At 51.4% G+C, this 14,404-nt stretch overlaps 6 protein-coding genes across 6 annotated transcripts; 2 read left to right on the forward strand and 4 right to left on the reverse strand.

Moving 5' to 3' along the window:
* Positions 1–80: 80 nt before the first annotated feature.
* Positions 81–1,194, reverse strand: BO80DRAFT_494418 (lipase family protein). The gene is made up of 3 exons (XM_025723873.1): positions 1,105–1,194; positions 889–1,057; positions 81–838 (listed from the first exon to the last, which is right to left on the reverse strand). The coding sequence occupies exons 1-3, from the start codon at positions 1,181–1,183 to the stop codon at positions 169–171; spliced, it is 918 nt and encodes a 305-aa protein (XP_025574312.1). The 5' UTR covers positions 1,184–1,194; the 3' UTR covers positions 81–168.
* A 1,130-nt stretch (positions 1,195–2,324) lies between these two features.
* BO80DRAFT_426058 (uncharacterized protein) lies at positions 2,325–2,952 on the reverse strand. The gene has a single exon (XM_025719666.1). The coding sequence runs from the start codon at positions 2,833–2,835 to the stop codon at positions 2,503–2,505; it is 333 nt and encodes a 110-aa protein (XP_025574313.1). The 5' UTR covers positions 2,836–2,952; the 3' UTR covers positions 2,325–2,502.
* A 377-nt stretch (positions 2,953–3,329) lies between these two features.
* Positions 3,330–4,283, forward strand: BO80DRAFT_426059 (uncharacterized protein). The gene has a single exon (XM_025719667.1). The coding sequence runs from the start codon at positions 3,461–3,463 to the stop codon at positions 4,040–4,042; it is 582 nt and encodes a 193-aa protein (XP_025574314.1). The 5' UTR covers positions 3,330–3,460; the 3' UTR covers positions 4,043–4,283.
* BO80DRAFT_477036 (flavin monoamine oxidase family protein) lies at positions 4,182–5,842 on the reverse strand (the record flags this gene model as incomplete). Its single annotated transcript, XM_025723252.1, has 3 exons — positions 4,182–5,082; positions 5,138–5,440; positions 5,542–5,842. 3 exons carry the CDS (start codon positions 5,840–5,842, stop codon positions 4,322–4,324), a joined length of 1,365 nt encoding a protein of 454 aa, XP_025574315.1. The 3' UTR covers positions 4,182–4,321.
* Positions 5,843–6,086: 244 nt separating this feature from the next.
* BO80DRAFT_477046 (ATP-binding cassette transporter) lies at positions 6,087–11,333 on the reverse strand. The gene is made up of 10 exons (XM_025723253.1): positions 10,805–11,333; positions 10,663–10,745; positions 10,135–10,586; positions 9,732–10,075; positions 9,440–9,683; positions 8,795–9,390; positions 8,367–8,739; positions 7,379–8,311; positions 6,865–7,328; positions 6,087–6,811 (listed from the first exon to the last, which is right to left on the reverse strand). The coding sequence occupies exons 1-10, from the start codon at positions 11,317–11,319 to the stop codon at positions 6,355–6,357; spliced, it is 4,461 nt and encodes a 1,486-aa protein (XP_025574316.1). The 5' UTR covers positions 11,320–11,333; the 3' UTR covers positions 6,087–6,354.
* A 1,034-nt stretch (positions 11,334–12,367) lies between these two features.
* BO80DRAFT_446005 (fungal specific transcription factor domain-containing protein) lies at positions 12,368–14,404 on the forward strand (the record flags this gene model as incomplete). The annotated part of the gene is made up of 6 exons (XM_025721527.1): positions 12,368–12,620; positions 12,681–12,946; positions 13,002–13,016; positions 13,064–13,249; positions 13,301–13,773; positions 13,849–14,404. 6 exons carry the CDS (start codon positions 12,368–12,370, stop codon positions 14,402–14,404), a joined length of 1,749 nt encoding a protein of 582 aa, XP_025574317.1.

Raw genomic sequence — 14,404 nt, forward strand, 5'->3', positions numbered from 1 at the left:
ATGTTCAGAACAACCCAAACTACAAGCCTCCATTCGATATTTGTTCAAGATTAATAATTACATATATCAGATTAAATATTATATACGTCCCACCCAGGCCAATCCCGGCGATGCATCTCCAACCCAACCCCTTAGTACCCAGTGAATTTCTGCAATCATCCAATGCCATTATTTGAACGGCAACCCCGGCCCCAAACACCCATCCGCGCGCTCAAAATACCAATGATGCGCATCGACATCCAACAAATCCGGAATCCCTAGTAGTCCCGTATTCCCCCTCGGATCATCCCCATTCTGATACACCACGACCTCACTCGTGCTAACCGACGAATTCCCCTTGGCCGTAATATGATACTCCGGACTCACATGCGCATACCCCATCACCTGCAATGGCAAATTCGGCACGGGATCATCCGTATGCGTGAATCGATAATTCCCTCCCTGGTTCTGGTTCGTGATGTATTTGGCGAGGGTTGGGTTCGCCACGCGTGGCGAGGCATACGCGTACAAGGTGGCTTTGTGGCCGCTGTGGCGGAGGTCCGCGGCTGCGAGGGTCGCGATGGCGGCGCCGAGACTGTGGCCGACGATGACGAGCTCGTAGTCTGGGTATTTGGTCAATGTGGGGGTCAGGATGGTGGTGATGTTGTCGCGGACGTTGGTCCAGGAACTCCAGAAGCCGAGCTCCGCTTCGCACCCCGTGCAGAGTTTCGGGTCCGTGTAGAAGAAGGTCGCGTCTGCGAGCCAGTTGCGGATCGAGTACGAGCCGCGGAAGGAGAGGACGATGGCTTGGTTGGTTGTGTCCACGGCGAGGAAGCCGGATGTGTCGGTGGAGGTGGTGCTGTGGTGGTTAGGCTGAAGTTGAGAGATTGAGGTGGAGGGGGGGGTTACTTGGAGAAGTCGTATAGGATGGTGGCGTCGGAGGCCTCGACTTGGGGGCAATTTCCCGCCCAGCAGGTTAGTTTGTGGCCAGCTTTGGAGACATAGTTGGGTTCGCAGTAGGCGGCGGCGGCGTATTGGACCCAGAAGCTGTAGTCGTCTAGTTGTTGTGTGGTGATGTCTGGGGGAGTCAGTACGGAGCGGGGGCTACATGGAATGGGTATGCACCTCGGGCCTGGAGAGAGGGGAGGGCCTCGCAGGTGGCAATGGCGGACGCGGCCACCAGCAAGGACTTGAGGAGGTACATTTTGGCGACGGGCACATGCATGAGTAACTCATGACAGCGGGGATGAGGGATTACTTATGGAAGATCTGTGGGAATGTGACGAGCCCGATTAACTATTAGAAATCGGGATCTCCGATAGTCTCTTTTTGTTGCAACAGAATGGCCAATGAAGTACTAGAGTACTACCGAGGTTGGTGGGATCGACCCCTTGATGGGATGAATGAAACCATTCCGCACCGGACTATTGGCTTGTCTTGAACTAGTTGAACTGTTTAGATCGGGCGATCTCTTGTGATCCTTGGATCGGGCAAACCAGGGGCCTCGGGGGTGGGTGAAACCCCTTAAAATTAGGACCCGAACCATGCAGAAAGTTTAAAAATGTGGGGATGGTTCATCGGTTCCTGAACTACCCGCTTCTACGAACCAAGCAGATCTGTCTTGCACCACCAGATTCCGGCACCGGCCACGTGTGCTGCCTTTTGACAGTTGTGCTGAACCTTACACTTTGTGGTATTCCAATTGCTCGCTGAGTAAAATGGCGTTAGGTGCTGCATTGGAATTGCGCAGTAAAGTGAGAGTCAGGCAAATTTTCTTTTCAGCTCGGAGTTGTTGCTAGGGTGAAGCCCCACGGAATGTTCGGGCCCGGACATGTGACCATCCATATCCACCATTGGTCAATGCGTTAGATTTCAAAATCCCCCTACGGTGCTTGCTTTTTTTTTGTCTTGGCCATGATGACTGCTGTCTTCGTGCACGATCTGATTAGCCGGATGCTCTGACCTGTTCCTGAAGAGCATGTGATTGGCTGAAGGTGTACCCACCAGGTCCTGACTCCTCGGCATAACTTATGAATCTATCTGCAGCAATCAACAAAAGGAAAGAGTTCAGGTGATTATTGTGAAGACCGAGGTTAATCATAGTTAATTCAAAGCGCTGCATCACGTTGGACATGATAAGAGCCTGATTTGTCATATTCTCTGGGGAGGCCTTTTTTCAATCGTCCATAGAACATATCTATCCAACCCTGCAGGTCACTGGTCTTAAGGGAAGGCTACGGCTCGGCTAGGAACAAGAACATGCCCTTGGTCAGATCACTCAAGGGGGTGATTTGCAAGTTTCAACCCAGATTAGATTGGTTTGTGGAAACTGTCAGTGTATCTTCATTATTAACATATTTTCACTTCCTGGTTCTATAAAATGATATCAGTGGGAAGCTTAGAACTAGAGGCGCATATACTTCTTTACATAAAGCATATGTGGCAGTGGTTTAACTTGAGGAAAAGACATTTCATGAAATTGTCTGCGGTCCGCCATCCAAATAAACCCACCCCTACTATTTCTCACTTCCCATCCCTCGCAGAACCCCCATCTCCACCCCCCTCCTCCTCATCCCGCACATAGTCATCCCCTTTCAGCTCATACTCCAATACCTCAGGCGGAATCTGCTCATACGTCCCACCCATCTCCAAAATATCCTCCAGCTTATCAGTGATAGCCTGCGGAACTCCCTCCCGATTAATCGGAAACTGATGCCCATCAATCGAAATCAAGTCCGGTAGGACAGTTGGCATCGGAGGCGCCGGTTTGCCGATTAATGACTTCGCGATTTCGTCCATCTCTTGGCGGGTTGGGTGAGTGCGCGGGGGTTTGTTATCTGGGTTGGAGGAAAACATGATCGGGATGAAAGATAGGAGTGGATAGTATAGGATGATGTGGAATGCGAGCTAAAATCTCATCAGGATGTTTTTGGCCCGCTTTGAAGAGGTTAGTGACAAGGAGTAGGAGCAGAAGCTGGGTTTGATTGAAGCAGGGCATGGAGGCGCTAGTCGCTCCTTATAAAGCTGAGTGGCGCGGTGGCCACGTCATCCGAGGGTTAACGGAGATAAGCATTGGGAGGGTGCCAATCAAGGGAATCGAGACGCGCGCGTGATGATGCTTGATTATGATCTAGACTACGGTCAGATCCTGTAAGAATAGGATAAGTGATAGTCTGGTAATCTGTGCAGCATTCACTCGATGTGTCAGCGGAAGCTGACCGTCCGGGCTATCAGGCTGGTGGACTGGCATGGGGCTAGGCAGCAGTTGTGTTGAGGCATCCTGCGAGACTGGAATTTTAACGGACTCCGACGGAATAGCAAAATGACGAGATATGCGGTTGATAAATCAAGTCAAGGGAGAGGCAAGGAAAGTTGGCCAAGATTCAGTCTATAAATTGACACCGTTTACCTACCCACCAGACAATTCAAACCCTCATTCACAATTATTGGGCTTCACTGGATCACCGATATTCAACTCAACATGCATCTCTTCCAATCTACCTGGTCCACCCTCCTCCCCTCCATCCTAATCTTTTCAACCACCGTCGAAGGCGTCGGCATCCGACACCACAAAAAGCACAGCTGCAGCGGCAACATCTTCGTGCAATGCTCCAGCATCGCATCCTACACGTGCTGCGGCTCGTCGCGCGCTCTCGAGTCCACCCGATTCCTTGGCCTCGGCGATACCTACTTGGGGGCTGTCTGCACCAAGAAAAAGTCCGCCGACTGTGGCACCGTGGCGAAGTCCTCTACCGGGAGTAACTTGTGTTTGAGTCATAAGAATATCAAGGGGGCTTTTTGGATGGATTGTACGCGGTGTTCGAAACGGGGGGTTGTTGTTGATGAGGATGAGGAGGAGGGGGGCGAGTATGCCGACTTGAATGTTACGGCTGTTGTTGAGCCCGATTTGATTGGGTTCGGTGGTTATACCTTTCGGATCAATTATGATGTTCCGCGGAATATCACCGATACGTTTGAAGCGCTGGCTGATAATGAAACTCTGGTGGAGGATTTTCCGCAGTATCTGTGGGAGTACTATGCCGGTATGGTGGATGACGAGTAATCCGGCCTAGCCTGTGGGCAACCAAGGATACAACCAAGAATGGGAGGAAATGATGAAACAGGGTGTATCGACTTTGTTTACATTTTGTACATTCGAGCCTGTATTCAAGACGGATGGAATGCCTAATGCTCGTCCGTGCATTGATCAGCGATAGAGGGGCTGGCAGCCATTGTGTAATTGCGATCCCATGTGTCTTTCAGTTCAATCATTTATTCCTGTACCAGATTACACTGAACTAAAATGATGTCCAATCAAGAAACGTTTCAATGCGGCCATTTCCTATACCTCGATACCAAGATCGCCATTCAACGCCTCCACCACTTCGGCTCCTCCTCGCTGACCAGACCGTATAGCCCCTTCCATATATCCCCGCCACACAAGCGACGTTTCAGTCCCTACAAAATGCACTCTTCCAAACGGCACAGCCAACTCAGTACCAACAGTAGTCATGATACCAGGCGTCATCACCGGACAGGGAGCTCCGAGGAAGAAAGGCTGTTTACTCCACTCCATCTCTAGAACATTTGCCGGGTCGGGGATCTTTTCCACGAATTCACCAAAACACCGACAAAACTGTTCCCAGACCTGCGTCTGACGGTCTGTTTTAGACAGCTTGGACCATGTCCGCCCGCAGCCGCCGACAACAAAGCATGTAATGGACCACTGATCGTCCTTGGGAATACTGGTGTCCCGGGTGAAGCTGACTGGGCCGACTGGAGAGTTGAAGATCCCGGTGAATCCGGCATTCCGCCACCAGGGTTCTTTGAAGACGAAGATCATCTTGCTGTAGTATCCCATTACTGTGTGGTGGCTCAGAGTGCTTTTTGTCTGTGGTAGCGGGGGACTGAAGGAGATGTTCTGGTACAGGGTAGTTGGGACAGACACGATGACTCGTCGACAGTGGAAAGTAAGGGTATCGACTGTCTGAACGAGGCAGATCCCATCAGGGCGAGATTGGTCGATCGAAGTGACCGGTTTGCCCAAAAAGAGAGTCTCTGGGTCAAGCTCCGCGGCCATCTTTTGAGAGATGGTTTGAGTGCCTATACAATGAGCACAAGAGACTTACTTGGCGTAGTGGGATAATATGTATCTTACCTTGGCGTGTTCGCAGGTACTGGGCTCCATTTTCCTCGTCCGAAAGTAAATTGTCAATTCCGCAACCGCTCTTGAAATAATACAGCGCATACAAAGCGCTCACTTCGTGGCTGTCCACCCCTAGAAGCGCTGCGGAGATGGCATCTGCAATTAGAACGGCGTGCTCGGATTCAGCCCGGCGGACGCAAAAGTCCTTGAACGTTAGATTATCAACTTTTTTGGCTGCCGGGGAGCTGGCGGGATCATGCAAATCTATAGACGCCGATTCCTCGCGAAGAATTCCAATGACCTTCGGTAGAAGGCCTGTCTAGACGGCAGGGTGCATTAGCCCGTCAGTACTGCTATGAGGGTAGACGATATACCTACTGGAGCTTGGCCATAAGGTATCTTGTGAACCGATCAACCCGGTGATTGGAAGATGTTATTTCCGTGCGTGTACTGGATCTCTCCATCCAGAGCATATTGTTGATGAAGCTTGTAAATTTCACTCTGATTGGTGTCATTGATCCAGGCCGCGCCCAGGTCATTGATGCCCTTCTCCGAGGACCGCACGGACAATGTCTTTCCGCCGACTCGATCCGTGGCTTCTAAGACGCAAACACTGAACCCTGCGGCCCGAATTGAATGGGCGGCTTGGAGACCACTGAGCCCGGCACCCACAACCACCACATCGTAGACCTTAGTAGTAGTGTCGGAGGCAGCCATTTTCATATCTCGAGGGCGAGTTCGTTGAAGATCGAGCATGCTGACGCCAGTTACCCTGCTGACTTGTCCGATAACCGGTTTCGGCGGGGACTGTGGGGCCATCCGAAGCAGCCTACTGGCTGGGTGCTTATCGGGCTTATCATCCCCGCAGCTGAATCGGCTGTCCTCATCATGCCATCCCGACTGGAAGTAACAGCCACTACTTCATCGCAGACTTCACAGCGACTAAAATAGATATAAAGATGTGCCTTCTATGTCTATATCTATGGCAGATCGAAATGAGACCCACAAGGGGAATCCGGAAAAGAAGGGTAGGAACGCAAAACGAAAAAGAACGCGGGGTACGGTCAGGGAGCAAAAGACACGGTGAAACAAGAGCAAACAATCTATATCAAAATACAACCAGAAAGGGAAGTTGTGGGCCAATCATGGCCAAGCATGGCATCTGGGCCATTAGTAAGTGACTGGAAGAATTTCTGTCGCAGCCAACAATCATCACCAATCGACAGCTTTCACTGTCTTGTCGAGCCTGCCATCAACTTGGACAACCGGCTGAAAATGGACGCGCCGGAGCCGCTTCGCACTCGCACAGACCAGTACAGAAATAATGCAGCAAACACATTGAATGCAATGTATGCCCACATAAGACCAAAGTTGCGCCACCGATCGCTATAAGAGGCAGAGAGCTGTTCGAGATACACGTTCGAGTTGGTCATCTCGCAGTATTCACAGTTGGCAGTGGCCTGCGGGTTGTAAACTGCACCTCCGGCGGATTGCATGTATGTGGCCAGATAGCTGGCGCAGGTCTCGTTGCTTGGAGGCTGTATGACAATAAGCTCCAAACTCGAGCACTGAACCTCGGCATTCGCTAGCCCCGTCGAAAGCATCCCGCTGACAAGGTAGGTCATCGGGGACACCCGATACATGAAGATCCAAAATCGGGGGAGGCTTGCCGGACTTGCCATGACACTGCCAAAACGTTAGACCGCTCAGAAGAAATAGGACATATTGAACCCACATACCCGCAAAAAATGAGACACATGGAGAAAAGTAAGAGTGCTAGGGTGGCCCCAACTTCAGCTGTGGCCACACTCGCAACGACCATGATTGTGAACGTGCCACAATGCATCATAAAAGACCAGATAAGCAGAAACATGAGACCGCTCCTCTCAGTCAACGCATGGGTCTCCTCGGCATTCCGGTACATCCCGATGATATAGTAGAACGGGAGGTAGATCAATACCGCCGCAAAAGAGTTCCAGGGAACGTCGACGATGATGTTGGCCAACATGAAAGCCGACCAGGCATATGTCTTGGCGGGCCGCTCGCGAACCTCGTATAGGTCACGTTGTTTGATGAAATTGGGCATGGTTTGATAGGCAAGAAATGCAAAAATGACAAGCAGCATGAATATGGCAAAGGTTTGGTGCTGGAGACCGAGGACGGTAACCTTGGTATTCAAAAACGAAAGACCAATGAATAAGGCCTGATGGCTGTTTAGCAGATCCGAGTAACAGATGAATGAATCGCACTTACTGCTCCGAAGCACAGTATTAGCTTCGCATAGATATATGATGGAGAGCGCCAGTATTGTTCAAAGACGCGCTTCGTGCATAACCACAGTTGGATATGAAATGGTGCCGCATATTGCTGAGCTGAGCCAATTACCGTGTCCGGTCCTGAAGAGTTAGGCTTCTCAAGCCGCTCGAGCTCCTTTCGGGTCTCGGTGTATTCCGGACTCTCTTTCCACGTCACTGGCCAGTCGCATACCGGTACACTCCCTGGAGCAGCACCGATGACCTCCAACATCCATTCAGCAGGGTTCTCATCTTGCCCACAAGGCCTAGCACCGTGTCGTTCAAAGTACCCAGTCAAGGACTCTGAATTTTTCCCAATCGGCCCAAAATAGACTGTACGGCCGCCTTTAGCCAGGAGGAGCAACCGATCAAACTGTTGAAAGAGAATTGCCGAAGGCTGGTGGATTGTGCACAGAATGGCCTGGCCATGGTCGGTCAGCTTGCGTAGGAGCAAAGAGATAGACCACGCCGTCTGACTATCCAAGCCCGACGTTGGCTCATCGAGGAATAGTAGCAGGTCTGGCTTTGCAGCAAGTTCAACACCGATCGTCAACCGCTTTCGTTGTTCCACGTTGAGACCTTCTCCGGGAATGCCAACAACAGCATCAGCATACGGTCGCATTTCCAACAGATCAATGACCTCCTCGACGTATTGTAACTTTTCGGCTGTGCTTACAGAGGCCGGCTGTCTAAGGAGAGCGCTGAACTGAAGAGCTTCTCGGATGGTGCTTGTCTCCAAATGGACGTCTTGCTGTTGAACGTATCCCACCCTCCGTTGGAAAGAAGGGTCTCGTGGACTTCCATTAACACAGACGTTACCCGAGATGACACCGGTCTTGACCCTACTCGCTAAAAGGTCCAACAGGGTGGTTTTTCCAGCGCCTGAAGCTCCCTTCAAAGTTTGTGCAGTTAGAATCGATCGATATTCAATAGGGGTGGATAGTTACCATCAATGCGGTAAGAGTGCCAGGGGCTACCCATCCATCGATATGATCGGTGATACGTCGCATTTGGCCCTTGATGGGCACATCGTAACACACATCTCTCCAGTGCAAAGTGTTCGACTCGAACTGAAAGTTGATGGTCTTTTCCTCGGATGTTCCTGCATGATTATCCATCGATTGATGATCTGCGCTCGTGGTCATCTTCTCAGCACCGCACTCCTCATCGGCCGTAGAGTTTCTGCTGTTGAGAGCCCCTCTGTGCTTGCGCTGGAATATCAGTACCTCTCCCTTGGAGTAGTTGAACACGACAAACTCGGCGATAAAAAGGTACGTTGTCATGAAAAAGATGACAAAGGCTATAATAATGCCAAAGTTCCTAACATCAACCCATCAGCAAGCCACTCGTCTGAGGACAGATATGTCAAACAAACCTCCCGGTATGGGAGTAATAATACCCATAGGTTTCCTCAACGTACGCGTCTCCGCTGACCACGCTTGAGCCCGCAGATGCCCCAGCCACAGCGCAAGTTCTCTCTGTACTGGAGATATTCTCATAACCCGGGCCGGATGGAACGAAGCTAGCGCATTCGAATTCGCGGTGATGAAACTCGTTCGCGACAAGCGTTTCGTACGAGTAGGCAATCGGATTGATGTAGTTGAGCCAGCGCAACCACACCTGCATATTGCGAGTAGGCAGCACAAATCCAGTATACACTATCAAGCCAATAACACCCAGGGCGATAGGGGTGAGGGCCTGAGCGATTGTACGTGTCATTTGCGCAATGGTGCGAAAAATCATCGACATAGTCAAGGTCGACATGAATGCAAACAGCAGGTAAATTACCACATGGCCAGAATCGCGCCGCAAATTAGACATGTAGTACAACGGCAGATTGAAGGACAGTGTCGAGAGAACCTTGCATGGAAGGTCACATATCATAGACGCCACTGCTTCCGACATTGGATGGTAGAAGGCGTACGATGCATGTTTTTCGACAATGGGCCGTTGGGCATACAACGCTAAGATCTAATGCAGAGTCAGCATGGTCGTAACAATCCGACGGAGGACTGCTTACCTCGAGGGTACTGTTGAGTGCATTGAAGAGCAAGGCAAAAAAAAGGAGAATACATCGATCGGTAAAGCTTGCACTCGAGTCCGAGAGGTGGTAGAAAACGCTGCCAAGGATGAGTGAAAGGAAGAAATTGCCCAGCACTGTCACGAGAAAGAAGGATGGATCGCCGAGGATTCTGCGATAGCCTCGTCGGATACACAAGGCAATCTGTTGCAGGACAGAGATCGTGTAAGGTGAATTGGTGGTCCTGCAAGTTATCAGTGTCATCGCCCCGTGACAAAGGACCGCGGCTTACATTAACGGAGATCGCTCCGCATTCCTGGAGAGCTCGAACTTCTCCAATGTGGGTCCTCCGATGGGATGGTCCTTTTCAAAGACGGAGATTTCTTTCAAAAGAGCACTTCTCAGTTGACTCTCCTTCCAGCACTTTGCAAACTCATCAGGGCTCCTAGGCACACGAGCTTCGAAACCTGGGCGGACCACTCTCTCGACGGGGTTGGTGAGGGATGTGAGAAAGTCTGCTGTAGTCTGTCGGTCGGGGCAATGGTAGCCCATCTCAGTGAAATATGATTTCGCTTGATCAACAGGGCCGAAGTAGATTTGCCGACCCTCGTATAGCAACGCCACTTTGTCAAATTCCTGGTGTTGGTGGGTTAGACTGGAGATAGCGGCAAAAGCAGGCACACTAGAGAACCTACATCATATGCCTGTTGTGATGCCTGGTATAGAGCCACAACTGCGGCCGTTCCAGCCATCTTGACGGAAAGTCTCACTGTTCGCACAAATTCCAATGCTGTCGCGCTGTCCAAGCCACGGGTGCTGTTATCCCAGCACTGTATACAGCTTTGGGTGAGAGCTAACTCAGCAATGCTAACTCGCTTTCTCTCCCCGCCGCTCACACCGCGAATGTAGTCATCTCCCACTTTTGTATTGACGGTGTGGGAAATTCCAAACACGGCCATGACCACGTCACGCAGATGAGCTGCGTAGGTCTCACGGGAGACTCCGGGCAGTCGGTTGCGGGGTGTTTTTGCTAGAGCCGCATATTGAAGAGTCTGCCCAACGGTCAAATGAGGGAAGTGGACGTCCGTTTCTGCTTGGTAGGTTACATCGCCGCGAAACTTCCGGTGCATTATGTCCCAAGAGATGCCTATATAGTCAAGAAAAATCGTAGAAAGATCGTCAGTCTGGTGCTCGTATGTCCGAGCTCAATTCGGAACTCCCACCTTGGTAATTAAATTCTGTGGATTCGTCCAAGGACAGCCCTTTGGTTTGGCCAGCGATTGTCTTGAGTAGCGTCGATACTCCACTACATCGGAATCGCACAGTCAGTAAGAACAGCGCAAGCCAAAGAAACTGAGTTCCTACCTGCCGGGCCTTCCCAGTACAAGAAGCATTTCCCCACTGTGCAAAACCCCGTCGTGGTCTTGCAATATTTGCAACTTCCGATCGCTTCGGTTGACCAAGCCACCCACCAGATCGGTTACCTGCAAGACCGTATTCAAAAAATCCTTCTGATAGGCGGTTGATCGGCCATACCCATGAACGCTAAGACTCCGGAATGAGACGCCTGCTGTTCGCTGTGGAAACCTCTCAGGATCTTGCGAGGTCAATCGAAGCACCGCTTTCGCCCAATTTCTAGCGTTAAACTCGGGGGAACTGGGATCTAGACTCGGATTGTCCGTGTTGGTGAAAGGGTTTGGTGGCATCCCATCATGCCAACCTCTGGTTGAGTCTGCGGTGAGGCGTCTTGCAAGGTTCCTGATCTTACGCTGGTCTTCAAGTGACATCTCCAGCGACTCTGTTTCTTCCCTCATGCTGCTGGGTTTGCCGTGCGTGCTGACAGATCCAGACATAGTGGCGTCTTCTGTTTCGTCGAACATTGGGTTGGTCCGACGAGTAACGGTTCTTGATGCCTTTGGACAATGCCTGTGGGCAGGCTAGGGCCGCAGAAAGTGAAGAAGACAATGCTGTAGATCACCAGGGAGAAATTATTACGTCGTGGAAACAGATCCCGGCTCACCACCGAATATATATATGGCAGAGCAACGCAGTCGAGCCCTGGTGAACGATAAATCGACAGCGAGCGACCTCCTTTTCATTGTCACCGAGGAGGACGATGACGCAGGGCAATAGAAATGACATCTTGATATTTTTAGGAGCTCCACCACCCTTTTGGCTGGTGATGTCTGCCGACGGCATTGCTATTGCTTGTTCGGCGCCGAAGTCAGTGGGGAACTGCAGCGCATCGGCGCCGGAACCGCGATCACATCGGAACCATCGGCGACGAAGGAATTCTCCCCTGCCCCACGAACGCTTTCTTTTTCTTTTCTCCCTCCTCCCAGCTTATCATAAGCCCATCAAATTCAACCATGTCGGCAGAGATTCAAGGCTCCGAGCCGCTCCACAAAGCATGCGACGCGTGCAGGGCCAGAAAAACGCGATGCAGTGAGTCGGTCGGAAGAAAAGCCCCGTCGGAGGGCGTGACTAATCATTCTTCTCTGCGCGCCAGAATTATCAGGCAGTGCTGATGCCTGCGAGTTCTGCCTGGTACGTCAGGCCTCCCAGTCTGCAATCGGAGACTCATCGTCCACAGGCCCAGACTCGTCCATGTTCCTTCACTCCAGTCAAGCGGCCCAGGAAACGAAAATATGACCCATCAGGCATGACCGACTCTGACGCCGTACCGGATGTGCCAGGCTAATCTATCACCCCAGTCTTAATCCCACTATCCTACCAGCCCGCCATCCGTGAGCTTCCGGCACCACAATCAGGGTCCGAAAATGCTGCCTATCGGTCCCCTCAGCCGGCAAACCTATATATAGATTCTTTGCTTGCTAATCGCCAGGCGTCTCGTCGGCAGGGAGGTGCCAGCCATCCAGACCAGGTATCGTTCTTCTCCAGCTGCCCGCCAGCACCCATGAGCTGACAATGGAGACGCAGCTAACGACAATTTTTGGCCCAAATCCAAACATCTCGTTCTTTCCCGCAAAAAGGGTTCGAGCTATTAGTGATAGACTGGGTCATGGTCGACTAGATCAGCTGCTGGACGAAATTCGCGCGGTGGTGGCAACCAAGGTCAAGAACACTTGTGCCATCCCCCAATCTTATGTCCAGCGGCATCGGGATGTGGGAAGGATCCATGATCTCCCTAGCCCAGACATCCTTAGTGCACATATTGCCGGTATTTGAAATCCGCCCTTGTCCTCATCTCGCAATGCTGATGATCGGACCTCTTCCGCAGCTTACTTTGACACTGTGCACCCAATCTACCCATTCCTTTGTCCAGACACGTTTCGCGGGAGAGCTTCAGGGCCGGACCTTGCTCAATCCCTAGTTACAGACAAAAGTTGGGCGGCGCTCTTCTACGCAATCCTGGCTATTGGTTGTCAGAATAACGATGGAGGAAGCTTTGAGGCTGGCGTGGGAGAGGCATGGTCATATTTTGAGCGGTCGTTGTCATACTTCCAGGATCTCCTCTTTGGAAGAGGCTCCTTGACTGCGGTCCAAGTATGTTCTTTCTTCTTCCACTGTGACCAATAAGCTAATTAATGTCTCGTATCAGGCCCTGATTGCTATGGTATGTGCATATTGTGAACCAAATGGACCGGACTGACCCGGTTGCAGGCAATCTTCTCATCAACTGTGTCGGCCTTCCAATTCGAACCCTTGATGCTGTCAGAGGCTGCCATTATGGCCCAGGGATTAGGCTATCATCGCTCAAACAGTCCACAGGAAGGGCAATGCCGTCGCACATTTTGGGTCCTCTATTTCATGGAGAAAACGTCCTGCTTTGCCACCGGCAAGACTTCGGTGAGTCTCCAGCTTCCCAGTCATGAGTTCATGCTAACCTTGATGCGTCAGGTTCTGGATGACGCTAATATAAGCTGTGCTATCCCAGATGTGCCAGAATCCACCTTCCACGACTACGACTGGTTCTTCGGCTTTGTCAAATATGCCCGTCTTGTCTCCAAAATCCACCAATCCCTCTTCACGATCAGCTCTGTGAGCCAACCGTTGACCAGCTACAACGCTGTGGTGGAGAGCCTACGCATGGAACTTGAAGCCTGGCGCATGACCGCTCCCACCCGATTTCGGCCGGGCGAAACGCTCAAGCCGCGTCTGCTACGAGAGACCCTCGCTGTTCAGGTTGCTTTGATTACCCACTTTCTTTATCTCAACGCCCTTCTTACATTGTCATGGACGGTGCTGCATTATGGTGCCGTCCGCTTGGGGACCACGCAGCAAGAGGTCATGAAGCGAGAGCTGATGCGAACAGCACGGAGCGTGTTGGAACTGACAGTCTTCATCGAGGTCGCGCCTTCAACACCAGTTTGGTAAGCTACACCATTGTAATACATCCATATCAGTGCTATCTGACGCTAGCTCAACTCTTACTATGGTATAACTAGGATCCTCGCCGTCTTACCCCTTTCTTCACTGATGATTCTCTTCGACCTCGTTGTCCACAACGCAAACCACCCAGAGACCAGTCTCAGTCTTGCCCTTCTCGATATTGCCGGTGGACACTTCAGCCGGCTAGAATACGCCAGTAGCGGTGCCCTTCCAGGTTCCCTAGTCGCCGAATTCGCACATCTTGCCAGACAGTACATATCCGAAACGCGCAAGTCTAAGTCTCGAGACCGCAGTGAGACCGGTCCATCTCAGAGCACTGTTGAGGCGCCGACATCTGCGCCAGCAGCATTGCAAGCTGCACCAGCAACAACTAATATTACAACTACCACTAATGAATTAGACAGCACAGTGCCGGTTTTACCGCAGGAACCCGTCACCGATCTATCCGTGGCCATGCAACCGTGGAGCCCGGCCTCGCTGGACCGGAATGAATCGCTATTCCTGCCGTATATTGACGATCCGAGTTATTATTTTGGGGATTTGCAGTTGCTGGGGATAGACGTGAGGGATCTTTTTGATCATCCGTATCAATTGCCGGGGAGTGAGCTATAG

The sequence above is a fragment of the Aspergillus ibericus genome (assembly GCF_003184845.1).
Source record: "Aspergillus ibericus CBS 121593 unplaced genomic scaffold BO80scaffold_25, whole genome shotgun sequence".
NCBI classification, from domain to species: Eukaryota; Fungi; Ascomycota; class Eurotiomycetes; order Eurotiales; family Aspergillaceae; genus Aspergillus; species Aspergillus ibericus.